The 15,283-nt window shown below is 34.4% G+C and overlaps 1 protein-coding gene and 1 long non-coding RNA gene across 2 annotated transcripts; one reads left to right on the plus strand and one right to left on the minus strand.

Moving 5' to 3' along the window:
• Positions 1-789: 789 nt before the first annotated feature.
• On the minus strand, positions 790-6,179 carry LOC127710018 (uncharacterized). Its single transcript, XR_007985901.1, has 5 exons — positions 6,002-6,179; positions 5,282-5,353; positions 3,497-3,611; positions 1,962-2,024; positions 790-1,311 (listed from the first exon to the last, which is right to left on the minus strand). It is a non-coding gene; the product is annotated as an uncharacterized LOC127710018 (long non-coding RNA).
• A 5,626-nt stretch (positions 6,180-11,805) lies between these two features.
• On the plus strand, positions 11,806-14,404 carry LOC127709992 (toll-like receptor 3). Its single transcript, XM_052215696.1, has one exon. The coding sequence runs from the start codon at positions 11,833-11,835 to the stop codon at positions 13,918-13,920; it is 2,088 nt and encodes a 695-aa protein (XP_052071656.1). The 5' UTR covers positions 11,806-11,832; the 3' UTR covers positions 13,921-14,404.
• Positions 14,405-15,283: the final 879 nt, after the last annotated feature.

Here is a 15,283-nt window from a genome sequence, read left to right on the forward strand (position 1 = left end):
AACAGTACAATATAAGAACGAACTATAAAATCAGCTGAAAGAGGCTTAACTCATCTGATGGATAAAAATACAAATACTACAAATACAAGTGGACGTATTTTCAACTGATTTTTATAGTTTGTTCTTATGTTATACTGTTACACTACTGTCCCAGGTTAGAGGAGGGTTGTGCGCTCACTAACAATTTTACCTCGCAATATTCTTTATGTGCTTGTCCCAAGTCAGGAGCCTGTAGTTCAGTGGTTGTCGTTTGTTCATGTCTTTCATATTTGTTTTTCGTAAATAGTTTTGTTATAAAATAGGCCGTTAGTTTCCTCAGCTGAAATACTGAAAGCTAGTTCAAAGCCTATTACATCATGTGCTCCCAAAAAAAAGTATCCGGCAGTAAATCCCTTTGCTACCACATCTGGTCAGATGGGAACGTTGAATCCGATGCCTCATATAAAGAGAGTACCACGCTCTTTTCACGCTAAGATCCCTTACAACAAGTCTATGAGTGGTTCGAAGGTGGCCTATTGCAAGGCAAAATGTCTGTCTCCATTAAATATACCCTCATTTGCCAGTTGCAGTTCAAATATCCTCGACTTTCATTCTGGAAGGCCTCTATTACAGGACCGACCTATTGTATGTATTGTTAATTTGGTCTCGTCCTGAACATGCATGAAATATTTGCCACTGAATATTAAGCAACCAACAGTCAATCAATCAATCAAAGGAACATCCCACACGATTTTTGAATTTTCAGTAAATATCAACCGGTTAATTTATTAATAAAATCAACAGACTTTTGAACGGCCGGAACAAGTTTACTATTTTTGTTATGTTAGCAGCCAAACAAAATATCTCCTCCTTTGGTATCAAATAATTTATTGAACGAAAAAACAATGTTCCCCATAAAAAGATGATTGATCGGTGCCTTATTGTTGATTCATGGTGTTTAGCTACCTGTGAAAAATGAGAAGAATATCTTTAAATTACTACAGAACAGATACTGAGCAAAAGACAGTTAAGCAACTACAATAAATTACACGTTGAATTATTTTTTTTGAATCGTTTCGTCTTATCAAATACACATTTAATTGCTTCTTCTAACACTGATTGAATTCCCTCTCCTGTTTTTGCAGAACACTCTATATATTTTACTGCTTGAATCCGTTCTGCCAGGTTGATTCCTTGCTTATAAGAATATAAATTGCTTGTGTCTTTCTCCCTAATTTCCTGTTCATTCTGCCCAATAGTTATCAAATCTTTTTTGGTACCAACAAGCAAAGTTAATGCATTTGGACAGAGAAGTTTGATATCTGGGTAACACTGAAATAAAAAAAAATAATAAAAAGACAAAAAGAAGAAAAGGGAAGATATGAACGAGGCAATACACAATCATAACACGACTAAAAAAAAAAGAAAAGCAACACGATCTCCCCTTTTTTTCCACCCCAAAAAGGGTCAAACTATATGTGCTCCGGAAGGATCAGGAGTTCTTACTCCATACACCAGTCGTGTCACTGACCTCCTGTTGCAAAACATCAATGTGTCAATTACCTAATAGATAAAATGATCGACTCGCTTCTCCGTCAGTGGTGTTGTACGATTTACAGCAGCGCACAAAAAGCATACATCAATTTTAAAACTAACAGATTGCGAACATGATCGATTTTTTTAAAATATCTTCAAATTGCTTCATGAATAAAATAAGGGAAACTTTAAATGGACAGGAATTCTTACTCTTACGAAGCTCACTCCCTTATTTTATTGCTGCTTTTCAGTTAAATTAATTCTTATTTGTTGTTTTTATTATTGTATTATGGTTTTCTGATAGTATCGTTTCTGTCTTTAAGTTTCTCATTTTAAATCGCCCTGTTTATGTATGAAATATTTGTCACCGGGCGTTAAGCTCACAACAATCCATAAACCAATTTTACTGTGGACATCTTATCGTGACCTGTTCTGTAATTACTCACTTTTTGCTCAATAAATTCAAAGCTGTCTGGGTCATCCAGAGAAAAACAAACAAAAAAGACATCCTGAAATTATTGTTATTATTAATCACTCAATCGGTCATTACTTTATCATAGTTATAATAAATATAAGTTTAGTGTATAAGAAAACACAATAAATGTAAAGCAACAAATAAAAACACGAACAAGCAGTTCTTACAACTAACATCTAAATTACCCGACGCCTTACAATTTACTTTCTTTCTTGATGGGCAGATATTGAAAAAAAACACATAAGGGCTGACGCAGCTTGAATTGAGTCATCAAGGAACATATCTATTTCAATCACGCGTGCATATGTGTCCGTCCTAGGACTGTCACTGTCGTTTATGTCAATTTAGAACCCTTTTATCTTCTTTTATTCAGATATATTACTGACTTTATTACAAAAAGCGTGAATATAGCATTGCAATTTTATCTGATCAAAGATCAAAATAACTATACATAGTTTGTACTCTTTGTCAATCAATTCAGGGAAAGATATAATTGGCTTTCTGTTATTCTTTGTAGTTCGTCGTTTCAAATATCAAAGAACCATGCTTAATATCGGACCCCAGAATGGAAAAAAACGCCACGTCATAGGATACATTCCAATCGTTCCGGATGTTGATAACTAATCAGAATATCTTTGTAGATATAAGAAGATGTGGTATGAGTGCCAATGAGACAACTCTCCATCCAAGTCAAAATTTATTAAAGTAAACCATTATAGGTCAAATTACGGTCTTCAATACGGAGCCTTGGCTCACACCGAACAGTAAGCTATAAAGGGCCCCCAAAATTACTAGTGTAAAACCATTCAAACGGAAAAACAAACGGTCTAATCTATATGAAAAACGAGAAACACTTATGAACCACATCAACAAACGACAACTACTGAACATCAGATTCCTGACTTAGGACAGGTGCAAACAATTGCAGCGGGTTTAAACGTTTTAATGGTACCAAACCTTCACCCTTATCTGAAACAATAGTGTAACATTACATCATAGAAAGACATACTATAAAATATCAACTGAAATGGCTTAACTCAATCATTGTGTGCGTTTTTAAAAATATTACCCAGAAAGCATTATGCAAATTGTTTAATAGCTATCCCAAGTGAAATAAAACTCCATAGAACATATTTGAATTTCAAATTATAATAACATTATGAAGTGTGTCATTAGTGGAGCAGGATCTGTTTAGTATTCTTCTGGAGCATCTGAAATTAAACCCGATTTTTTGGTGGGATTTGCGTTGCTCAGTCTTTTTGTTGATATCTAGTGTTTCATGGACTTGTGTGTCTTTTCGTCGTCTTTCGCCTTAGAGTTATTGACATTAGTGTCTCCGTACTGATAGCCTTTCATTGTCTTTTAATGTATCTTCCACCTCTTTTTACGTGCAATGTAAATTCGTTAAATTGAACCTTTTCGATGAAAGACGAAACGTACAACCACATGTTAATAACGAATGCAATAAAAAAAAGGTATTTCTAAACGCATGTAGTAATAACTTACTGTATCTGGAAGGGATAATGGACGCAGTTTGTTATAATCATCACTACCACACGTGTCCCATAAAACGAGGTCTACTACTTTGTCGTTCGCAGTTACAGTTGTTTAAAAATCAAATCTGAAATTTAGTAAACAGTGTTTAAATTAATAATTTTAAAATTACTTTTGATTTTATTGTGCTGTATACTTGAGTAAGTTGTTAAAACATTTATGTACTTTATCAATTCGTTGTTATTATCATAATTATGTGAGGAACTTCATTGTAGATCATTTTTAACTTTAACGACAACGAAAACATCCAAACGCTCTGAGGACATGGAATAACGGGAAAATCATTATGGCTATGCCCGTGATAACGTTATTTTTGAAATATATCAGTTTATATGAAGTTCCAATATTATTTGTTATTTTTCAACTCATGCTGCTGTATAAGCGAGATTTTATTGTTTTCTCTTTGATATCCGCATTCGTTAAGATGTATAGCGATCACAGACATTATGATGAAAAATTAACTGATGGAGGTAAAAAAAGAAAAAAGATGCTCTAGACGTTGCTTGTTAATCAAGCAATTGAAATAAGAGCACCTTTTGTGTTGACCTCCATCAGTTTTTGTTTTATATTTATCATAGTATAATTCATTTTCACAAAATTATGGTCATTTTTCTCTTTAATTGGTTTACTCACCTTGTGTTTATATCGGAAAGTTAACAAAAACTATTGAAATTTAAATTATATTGGCACCAAGACTTTGACAGTGACTGATAATGCTATGACATTGTACGAAACCAAAAGGGGTCAATGTTTATATTGAATCCCTGGACACACAAAAAAATCTCGATCAAGGGTAGCGGCCAAAGCAAATTATGCTAAAATTGTTATACATTATGGAAATAATTGGACTAAAACTGACTTCTGATGTTCAGTAGTTGTCGTTTGTTGATGTGGTTTATAAGTGTTTCTCGTTTGTCGTTTTTTATATAGATTAGACCGTTGGTTTTCCCGTTTGAATGGTTTTACACTAGTAATTTTTGGGGCCCTTTATAGCTTACTGTTCGGTGTGAGCCAAGGCTCCGTGTTGAAGACCGTACTGCGACCTATAATGGTTTACTTTTATAAATTTTGACTTGGATGGAGAGTTGTCTCATTGGCACTCATACCACATCTTCTTATATTTATTTACAACACAAATAATGCCTACGTAAGGGGTCAGTACTTCGTATTTATATGTGATACGCCTTAACGAGGTTGGTTAATGTATGTTAATTCTAACATCACAACAGTTACTATTCGTTTGAAAAATTTGAAGTATTTTTAGCAAATTAATAAAAACATATCTCAGGGCCAATGTTCATTCTTTGTTAACCTAGTCCTTTACTTTCTGCTGCATACAATATGCAAACTTAATTTTCAAAACAAAAGTATAACAAAAATACCGAACACCAAGGCAAATTAAAAAAGTCCATAATACTGACAAAATCAAATGATATTAATCAACGAAACAAGTGAATAAACAACTGTCATATTCCTGACTTAGTACAGGCATTTTTTGAAGAAAATGGTAGGTTAAACCTGGTTTTAACGCTAGCTAAACCTTCTACTTGTATAACAGTAGTTTGCATGTCCGTTGTATCGACAAAATTGGGTGAGCAACCCCGAATAGTCATAATAGGTTAATGTGACAATAATTGGGATTCAGCAGCCAAACTGTGTAAACAAACATCACAGACATACAACACAACTGACTAAACAATTCAAACAAATATAAAAAATAATCTAAAGTAGACTTACACGAGTGGAATATCTTCTTCCTGAAATATGTTATATGCGTACGACATAATCAATGATGTCTTCCCAACCTTTCTGAAATACAGGTATAATGTAGTAATGTTGTACAAAATGTATGCTAACTAATATTATTAGGTAACAGTCAGATTGTTATAACTTTTTTCACTCAATGTAGACATATTAGTCAAAACACTTCTTTTTTCACTTTTTTTTTGGGGGGTGTGTCTTCAAATGAGTAAAGAGTATTAAACGCCAAACACACGGTAAAATAGATTTGTGTATGTTTTTTCTTTTCTTTGTTTTTGTTAGTTGAATTGTGAATTTTGTACCGATGTAGCTTATACATAGTGTGTCTTGCAAGCGAGCCCTTTTCAACTGATTTTTACAGTTTCTTATCATGTTGTGTTGTTACACAACGGCCCAAGATTAGAGTATGGTTGACTCCGTCGCATACGAATATATGAGCATGTCCCTAGTCACGTAAGATTACTCGATTTATGAGTTTTAATGTCCCGCTGGTATCTTTCGCCCCTCTTTTAAATATGTATCATCTTCCTCTGGTGTCTTTTGGATATTATCTCAATCATACCAAATTGCCCTTATATTTTTAGTAAAAAAAATACACATGATATACACAACATTAATGCAGAAACTGCTTAAAAAATAGCTGACGTCATTTGTAATGGAAAGAGTAAAAAGTAGGATGCTATCCTCCATACTTACATATCTCCCATCACAACACATTTTACTTGGATCCTGTCCATAAATATTTCTTTACTCTATTAAAACTTATATTTAATCCCGATCGGAAAGTCCGGTTATTAGTGATCATATAGATAAGCACGTATATATAAAAAGAAGGAGATATGTATACTGTACAATGTAATCTATTGCGAAAACCCATAAGAGTCACGCACATGTACAAAAATGTACATGTGCATACATGTATGTAATGTTGAATGAGAGGTATTTGTGTGAAAGTTTAATTTACAAAAATTGCCTTATAGTATAACGTAGGATTAAAAATAATAAAATTAATTCATAATAGCTTCCTTTTAATGTAGTATCTTGTATATCGAACATGTCAAGGATATAGTTTACATATAAATATTTTTACGATGGTCAAATAATAAAAAAGCGAGAGTATGGAACAAAAACTTTAATCACTATCACAAGGAATAATCACTGTAGCTATCATCACTACGGGTTACACAACTGGAGAAGGAACTGCATATACCTGGGTTCACCATGGTTTTTAGTGAAGCTCGTATTAAGCAGTCATTGACTGTACATTGCGTGTTGATTGTCATTTCTTTCTATTTTCTTTAGACTGATCTATCTGTCTGTTAATGATTTCTCACTACCATGTTTGGTATCTTCTGGTTATTTTTTCTTACGGCATCAGTATCTATTCCGGCCATTGTTTTGCAAGTTTGATTTGATTCTTTCTTATATAAACAAGATTTTTTTTATTTACTTCACCGCATAAAAAAGTGACCGCAATGAAATTGTACCGAAGTACAGAAAATGACAAACTATGATAAAAAAAAAGTAAACAAATCTGTAGTCAGACATTGATTTCAAGTAAGGACATAGGAAATGAGAGCCCATATCGTCCCCAATTTACAATAGACTAAGTTCTAAAAATACTTAATTGTTTGTTGTCACCTAGTTCACCTTAAGAGATCATAATTAGTTTTTATAGTATATTATATTTGGATATCTGAATTTTTTTTATTTTGACGTGAATGTGATGAACATCTATACATGTGCCCAAAATACCCTTGTCAAAAGTACAAGGTACCAATAAATATTGTTAAAGATTAAATATTGCCTCTATGTGCCTTTCGATGATTTCCATTTATTTTATTTATTTATTTTTTTTTGGGGGGGGGGGGGGGGCTGTCTTATTGATGTATAAACCCAGATCTCCTTTTAATCATAAGACGCCAATATAAAGATTATGATGTTGCAAGTGTTAGATGACAATGTCAATCAAAATACTACAAAATTATAGAACAAAATTGTAAAACTTTTATAAAATTTTGAAGCTTTCATATTGTAGTGATTTCGCCAATCACAGGTTCAAGAGATCGTCCAGTTTGTTAAAGATTGATTGCATGATTATTGTTTGCTTAATGTCCGGCGGCAATTTTTCCAATTTTTCATGCATATTCAGGACGAGAACAATTTAACAATGAATTCGAAAGGTATTCCTTACAAAGTATGTCGTACGGGATGAAGGACGGTAAATTTAGACTGCAATTGGAAAAAAGGATATTATGGTTAAGAGTAGAAATTTTGCCTTGAAACTGATCACCTATAGACCCCTAAAAATTGATGAGGGATACAAATGAAAGAAGAACTTTCAAAACGCACTTTAAGAAGATGATGTGGGGTAAATGTCAAAGAAGCACAGTCAGACAAGTGACACAAATAACGGCAGGACATATATTGGTCATGTACAGAACAATCTGATTTCTAAAAAGCGCTTCAAGTTGTTCCCTTTCTGTCATCAGCCCTTAGACAAAATTGGGTTTATAGACTTCCCTCTGGATATTTTCCAGAAGGAAAGTACCACAACTTTTGAAGAACTTTTTACTAGCAAACCTCATATAACATACTTTATTACCACTATCGGAACGATATATGGAATAGGTAACAAAGATCAATTCTACAGTACACGAGTGCATAAAATTTGCAAAGCAAACAAAAATCTGCTCTTTAAGATAGCAATAACCAATGTATTTGAAAGCATTCGGGAACATGCAGATCCTATGGTATCTGATGTAATGATAGCCGTGTGTATGCTTTGGTTAAACTTTTTGTCCTTAGTTAGTTTTATAAGCTTTTCATTTTTTGAATAAGTGTTGGATTTTCAAATATTTTGGTCTCGAGCATCACTGAAGAGATATTTACTGTCGAAATGCGCCTCTGGTGTAGAAAAATTGGTACCGTTTATGCTATTGTAGGGTGTTGAAAAGAACCGAAAAAAGATATTAAATTTTATACTTTTTTTGTCATACGCTTTGTTTTGTCATACAAGATGGATAATCTTATGATAACAAATATGAAAATAAGATGATGTGGTGTAATTGCTAATGAGACAAATCTCCACCAGAGGCCATAGAAGTAAACAGCTATAGGTCACCGCACGACCTTCAACAATGAGCAAAACCCATACCGCATAGTTAGCTATAGAGGTTCCTAAATGACAAATGTAAAACAATTCAAAATGGAAAACTAACCGCCTGATTTATGTAAAAAAACAGTGAACGAAAAACAAATAAGATATACAGCAACAAACGACAACCATTGAATTACAGGCTCCTGATTTGCGACAGGCACATACAGAATGTGGCGGGGTTAAACATGTTAGCGGACGACAACCCTCCCCTAACCTGGGACAGCGGTGTAACAGTACAACATATGAACAAACTATAAAAATCAGTTGAAAAGGACTTAACTCATCAGATCGATACAAAGCAGAAAAAACAAGTAACCGACCGGACGTGGCAGGGTATCTATACATCCCTACAACAAAAAAGACACTAACTACAGATCTGACAGTACTCGCAGTTACTGACAGCTAATTCAAAGCCAATAACAACTGATACAAGAATAATCTAACACTTGATGTTCCGGAAAGGATTTCATTTCCGTCAAGTATGCAGCATCATCCGTTTTTATTGATTTATTGATTGTTGGTTGCTTAACGTCTAGTGGCAAATATTCCATGCATGTTCAGGAAGATAACAAAATAACAATACATATAATAGGTAGTTCCTGTAATACGAGTCGAACGGGATGAAGGGTAGGGAATTTCAACCGCCACTGGAAAATAAGTAAATGAGATTGGGACAAAAACTAAGCACTGTAACAGGCTATCTACGGACCCCTCAAAGAGTTGTTGCAAGGTTCTTAACATCAGAGCGCGTGGCATTCTCTTTACAATAGGCATCGGATTTAACGTCCTCATTCTGACCAGACGTGACTGGGAACTTATACATTCCACATAACCACATTGACGTCCCACTTTGGCAAGGGTTTTACTGCCGGTCGGAAGAAGACCAAGTGTCCATATTTCTATTCCCAAGTCACCTTTGGGGTCTCAACCGTTTTGTATTGCATGTATTAGTGTAATGTCGTATTCTGATATTTTTCCCACAGTAATGTTTAGATTCAACTTCCCATTTTAAAGGTGACATGACTTCAACATGTTCAATACGGTGATCTATTCGGTGATATGCTGTTCGGTGTTTTCCTTCATCATCGTAGACCTTCAATGTGACTTCTTAGAATTTAATATATATCCCAGACTTCTTTTTTCCATCAATGGAGATAGAAAGGAAGTGTGTTTAGTGCTAACATACCATAAAAGCCTTGTTTAAACCCGCCACATATGCATTTGTCTGTCTTAAGTGTGGATGTGGTAATGCCCTGCTTAAGACAATAGGGGTATTATATTTTCCAGTCTTTACACTGTCCGTCCGTTACTCTTCGAAGATTTTGGTTAAGGTACAGTTAACATAAACTTGAAACTAAGTTGACATGTTAACGTTTTGGTTAAAGTAGTGAAGCACGAATTTGTTGTCATATTGGCTAAAAATCTATCAATCATACTTATTAGAATCTGAAATTTTAAAAATGTACGGATTTTCATGTAGATTTTGCGGTTTACTGAACTGAACCTTCAGAATAAGACTTATCACCGGGTTTGTACTTACATGAGCAACAAGACGGGTGCCACATGTAGAGCAGGATCTTTTTACCATTTCTGAGCACCTGAGATCACCTCCGGTTTTTTGGTTGGGTTCGTGTTTCCCCGTCTTTGGTTTTCTGTGTTGTGTTTTGTGCACTGTTGTTTGTCTGTTGGTCTTTTTCTTTTCATGCCAAGGCGTTGTCAGTTTATTTCCGACTTTGAGCGACCCTTTGGTATATTTCGCCTCTCTTTTGTAAATATAACAGTAGGTTGATATTGATCAGTGAATTTTTTAAAGCATATTCAACAATTCAACAAAAGTAAAATTCTCAACAAGAACTAGTATTAATAAAAACTTCAAAATCTAAACTCGCTTAAAATTCCAGTAAAGCACAGTTTTATATATATAAATTTTACTGATTGTATAATTGTTTGTCACACAACTGGCTTGATTTACATATACTAGATACTTGACAAAGTAAAAACATATATTTTGAAATATTGTTTATACTATTATGATCTATACACAAAAGAATATGTTGTTGTTGTTTTTTTTAGATAAAGCGTTTGATACAGTTTTTTCCTTATTGAAAACACCTTTATGTCACATTGCTTTTCTTACTAGTACTACTAATTTGTAAAGACACGTGTAAAATTGAGAACATACAGACAATAAAAAACTTACTAACAAAAAACGAGGAAGTGCCTTGGTTTTCCTGTCTTTTGTAAATCAATATAAAAGATGGTAAGTTAAAATATTGTTATATAGTTGGCATTTAACTAAAGTTTTATTGCAAATACCATCAGGATATTGACAGAAATGTCTCCTACGTTACAAGGTAGGATATGTTAAAAATATGATGATCAAAATCTTTCAGTTTTGTAAGAGCAAGATTATATGTTTTATAGAAATAAGAAGATGTGGTATGATTGCCAATGAGACACCTCTCCATCCAAGTCACAATGTGTAAAAAGTAAACAATTATAGGTCAAAGTACGGCCTTCAACACGGAGCCTTGGCTCACACCAAACAGCAAGCTTTAAAGGGCTCCAAAATGACTAGTGTAAAACAATTCAAACAGGAAAACGAACGGTCTAATCCATATAAAAAATGAGAAACACTTAAGAACCACATCAACAAACGACAACCACTAAAACAGGTTCCTGACTTAGGACAGGTGCAAACAAATGCAGCGGGTTTAACGTTTTAACAGGCGCCAATTTAACATAGATAATATAACTAATGTATGAGTATTACATAAAATCTGACAGATTCATAAAGATTTTTTTTGCAAAAACACATCTTAACATTTTTTCTTTTGTTGATTCTTTAATCAGTTATCTCCAATTGCTTTCCTGGACAAAGTCAGGAACATGACAGTTGTTTTCCATATTTTCCGTTGGTTAATAACGTCTAACGTCTGATTTTGTCAGTTTTTATGGACTTCTCTTTTCGAATTTACTTTTTAGTTTGGTATTTTTGTTGATACTATTTTTAGACATATTTGTTTTTTGGGATAGAACGACACTGTTTGAGAATAAGCAACGATTGAAATACTAAAGACACAGGGGAGCCATTTATATCAAAGAGTCAAATCTAACGACAAAAAGCGATGAATCGTGGCGGATTGGAATGAATAAAATAAAACTTCCTAAATTTCTCGAGCTTAACTAGAAAGAGCCTGGCTAAGATAGGTTTTTCTAGTCACATCAAATCTCCCTTGTGTATGAAATTAGTTCTCAAGACCAAGTTTTCCATTATTAAAAACACATAATTACCCTATTTTTTTTTCTTTTTTCTAATTTTTGTATTACAGGGCTTAAATTTTTCTTCCTGTTGCTTGTCATTTACATGCAGTTCATGCAAACAACTAGTGTTGGAGGAATTGTCGATTCACCATGTCCTTCTTCAATATGCACATGTCAAGACTTTGAGGCTATCTGTTCAGGAGAATATATTCCACGTATGCCAGCAAGGGTTAAACAGATAACGTTTATGAACGGGCAAATAAAAATACTTTCTGGAATAACAATGGCAAACCTCACAAATAGTAATGTGACACGTCTGAACTTCACTAACAATGGGATTCAGGAGATGAAAACAGACGCGTTTTTACATATGACAACCATGATACAATTATCTATTTGCGAAGAATCAGCCTTGAATCCGATTGATGTTAGGAATGCTTTGAAAAATATATCTCCAAATCAGCTACGAAGAATTAGTTTTACCGACAACGCTTGGAAGGAGGTCCCGATTGATATGTTTGATTCTCTTCAAAACAGGAAATCTAAAATCATTGCTCTTACAGGCAACAACTTTAATGTTTTCAATTTGTCAACATTTTCAAATGTAGAAAAATTGATTAAGCTAAATCTCCAACAAAATCAAATAAGAACAGTTATATTAGGATATCTATCGAATGTTCAACGACTGGATCTTGGATATAATGACATTAGCGACATTCCTTCTTTTTGCTTTCATAATACCAGCAACAGTAAAATGCCAAATTTGGCATTTCTTAGTTTGGCCTTTAACAGTTTAAAGAATCTACGACCAGTTAGATGCCTCCCAAGGCTGAAAGAACTTCGCTTGGAACAAAATTCGTTGAAACGTATTCAAACAAACACATTCGCATATTTGAATTCTTTGACAAAATTATACCTCATGGCTGTCGGAGGAAAAAACTTAGATACTTTAGAGAAAGGAGCTTTCAACAGTACCTCTCTAAGACATTTGTCCTTACGTGACTGTAATTTCCATTTTGATAAATTGAATCTATCTGCTCTCGCAGATCTGTTTTCAAACTGCAAAAATCTCCAACATTTGGACCTTGCTCAAAATGATATAAATCCTGGTAGGATACTTTTAGGACCAATGCTTTTTCCTTTAGAAAGGCTGATATACCTTAATCTAGAGTTAACTAAGCTAACTTATTTGCCAAACCAAGTGTTCTCAAAAATGTCTCTTTTGGAAACCCTAAGCATTAATTCAAATAAGATATATGGTTGGGACGAGGCTAGAATATTTGACAATGTAACTACTCTACAAGAACTTGACGTGAGTAACAACTATATCAAAGTTGTAAATAAATCATCCATTCCACCTCAGCTGTTGTCAAGTTTGCGTAGAATAAATCTTGCTACGAACCAGTTTTCTTGTACCTGCCACCAAATGTGGTTTGTCAATTGGCTCAGAAGTACCAAAATTGATATTGTCAATTATCCAAAAAGATATCGTTGTGTGCAACCACCAGCTTTAAACGGTGTGCAACTTAAAGACTATAAGCCAACTGTTGAGTCATGTACTCCCTGGAATCCACTTTTTACCATAGCAATTTCAATGTCAGTCTTCGGATTTATCATTATTGTATCAATAACAGTTTTTGTAAGGTGCTATACTAATTTAAAGAATTATATATATCTTTTAAAAGTAAGTCGACGACGACGACAGGGTTATCTTCCAATAGATAACAGTGAAGATTATGAGTATCACGCGTTTGTCGTTTACTGCGATTCTAACCGTTTATGGGTGCATAACGAGTTTGTCAAGAAGCTTGAAAACGAGGAAGGATTTAAACTGTGCATTCATCACAGAGATTTTGCTGTAGGTGAAACGATAATTGGAAATGTAGATACATTATTGAAAAAATCTTGGAAAGTCGTTGTCATAATGTCAAATGCATTTGCCAAAAGTGAATGGTGTCAGTGGGAAGTTGACATTGTTCAAGAAAGACGACGAAGGCAAGGTCGAGAAGTTCTTCTTTTGATAATGCTTGAAAATATAAATTCGAAAAACATGACCAGTCCCTTGCGTACCTTACTGGACAGTACACCTCACCTTAAATATAAGAAAGGTATGGGTGAAGAATTGTTTTGGAAAGCTATAACCGAGGGTCTTCGAAAACCGATTGGACAACCACCAATTTCAGTTCTTTGAAGTTTTGAAATTAAAATGGACTACTTATATTTCGAGATAATTGATGGTTATAGTATATATTGCATGTTATAATACTAAGGTTTTGATACCCCTCAGGTAAAATTGCAACTAGACGGCTTCGCTTGTTCTGGAAAGGCCTTTTAAGTTTTATGCTCTAATATCTATATATATTTTTGGCTTTCTTAACTATTATTTTTATCAATTACTTGCAATTACAAGTTTACAAATTTATGAAATATCATTAATTACCATGAATATTTACTTAAATATAATAGCCCATGCAATTTAACGTAGAAAGGTAGACTAGTGTTCATCGCACAAAGGCAAATACTACAGGCATATCAGGACGAGAAAATGTTAAAATAATATGAATATGAACCCCGCTGCTTTATACTGTACCAGCATCAAACGTGATAGTTCACGGGGAAAACCTGTCAACCTACCCAGACACATAGCATCAAACGTGATAGTTCACGGGGAAAACCTGTCAACCTACCCAGACACATAGCATCAAACGTGATAGTTCACGGGGAAAACCTGTCAACCTACCCAGACACATAGCATCAAACGTGATAGTTCACGGGGAAAACCTGTCAACCTACCCAGACACATAGCATCAAACGTGATAGTTCACGGGGAAAACCTGTCAACCTACCCAGACACATAGCATCAAACGTGATAGTTCACGGGGAAAACCTGTCAACCTACCCAGACACAATATTCTTAGCGTGATAGTTCACGGGGAAAACCTGTCAACCTACCCAGACACATAGCATCAAACGTGATAGTTCACGGGGAAAACCTGTCAACCTACCCAGACACAATATTCTTAGCGTGATAGTTCACGGGGAAAACCTGTCAACCTACCCAGACACAATATTCTTAGCGTGATAGTTCACGGGGAAAACCTGTCAACCTACCCAGACACAATATTCTTAGCGTGATAGTTCACGGGGAAAACCTGTCAACCTACCCAGACACAATATTCTTAGCGTGATAGTTCACGGGGAAAACCTGTCAACCTACCCAGACACAATATTCTTAGCACGTTACCATGAGATAACGTGAAATTAGACGTACATGTAGAATTCTAATTACTACTCCAGAAAACACTTCAATTAGGAAGAAAACAGTGCTATTCCTTTCGAGGGAAATAAATTGCAGTAAATGAAAATTCAAGAGTCAATGCTCACCCACCCTCAACCCCCCCCCCCCCCCCCCCAAAAAAAAAAAACGCAAAACAAAAAAAAAGATCGATAATAATTCTAATTCACTGTATAAGTTTCCATTTTTCAAATTGTGATACGCGGTACATGTACAATCCACTTCTTTATTTATTTATGTGTAAATATTATACATTTAA

Source organism: Mytilus californianus, unplaced genomic scaffold (genome assembly GCF_021869535.1).
Source record: "Mytilus californianus isolate M0D057914Y unplaced genomic scaffold, xbMytCali1.0.p SCAF_7, whole genome shotgun sequence".
Taxonomy (NCBI): Eukaryota; Metazoa; Mollusca; class Bivalvia; order Mytilida; family Mytilidae; genus Mytilus; species Mytilus californianus.

Bases quoted from the DNA above. Each gene is read 5' to 3' on its own strand.
- LOC127709992 (XM_052215696.1), top strand. From the start codon at position 11,833: ATGCAGTTCATGCAAACAACTAGTGTTGGAGGAATTGTCGATTCACCA.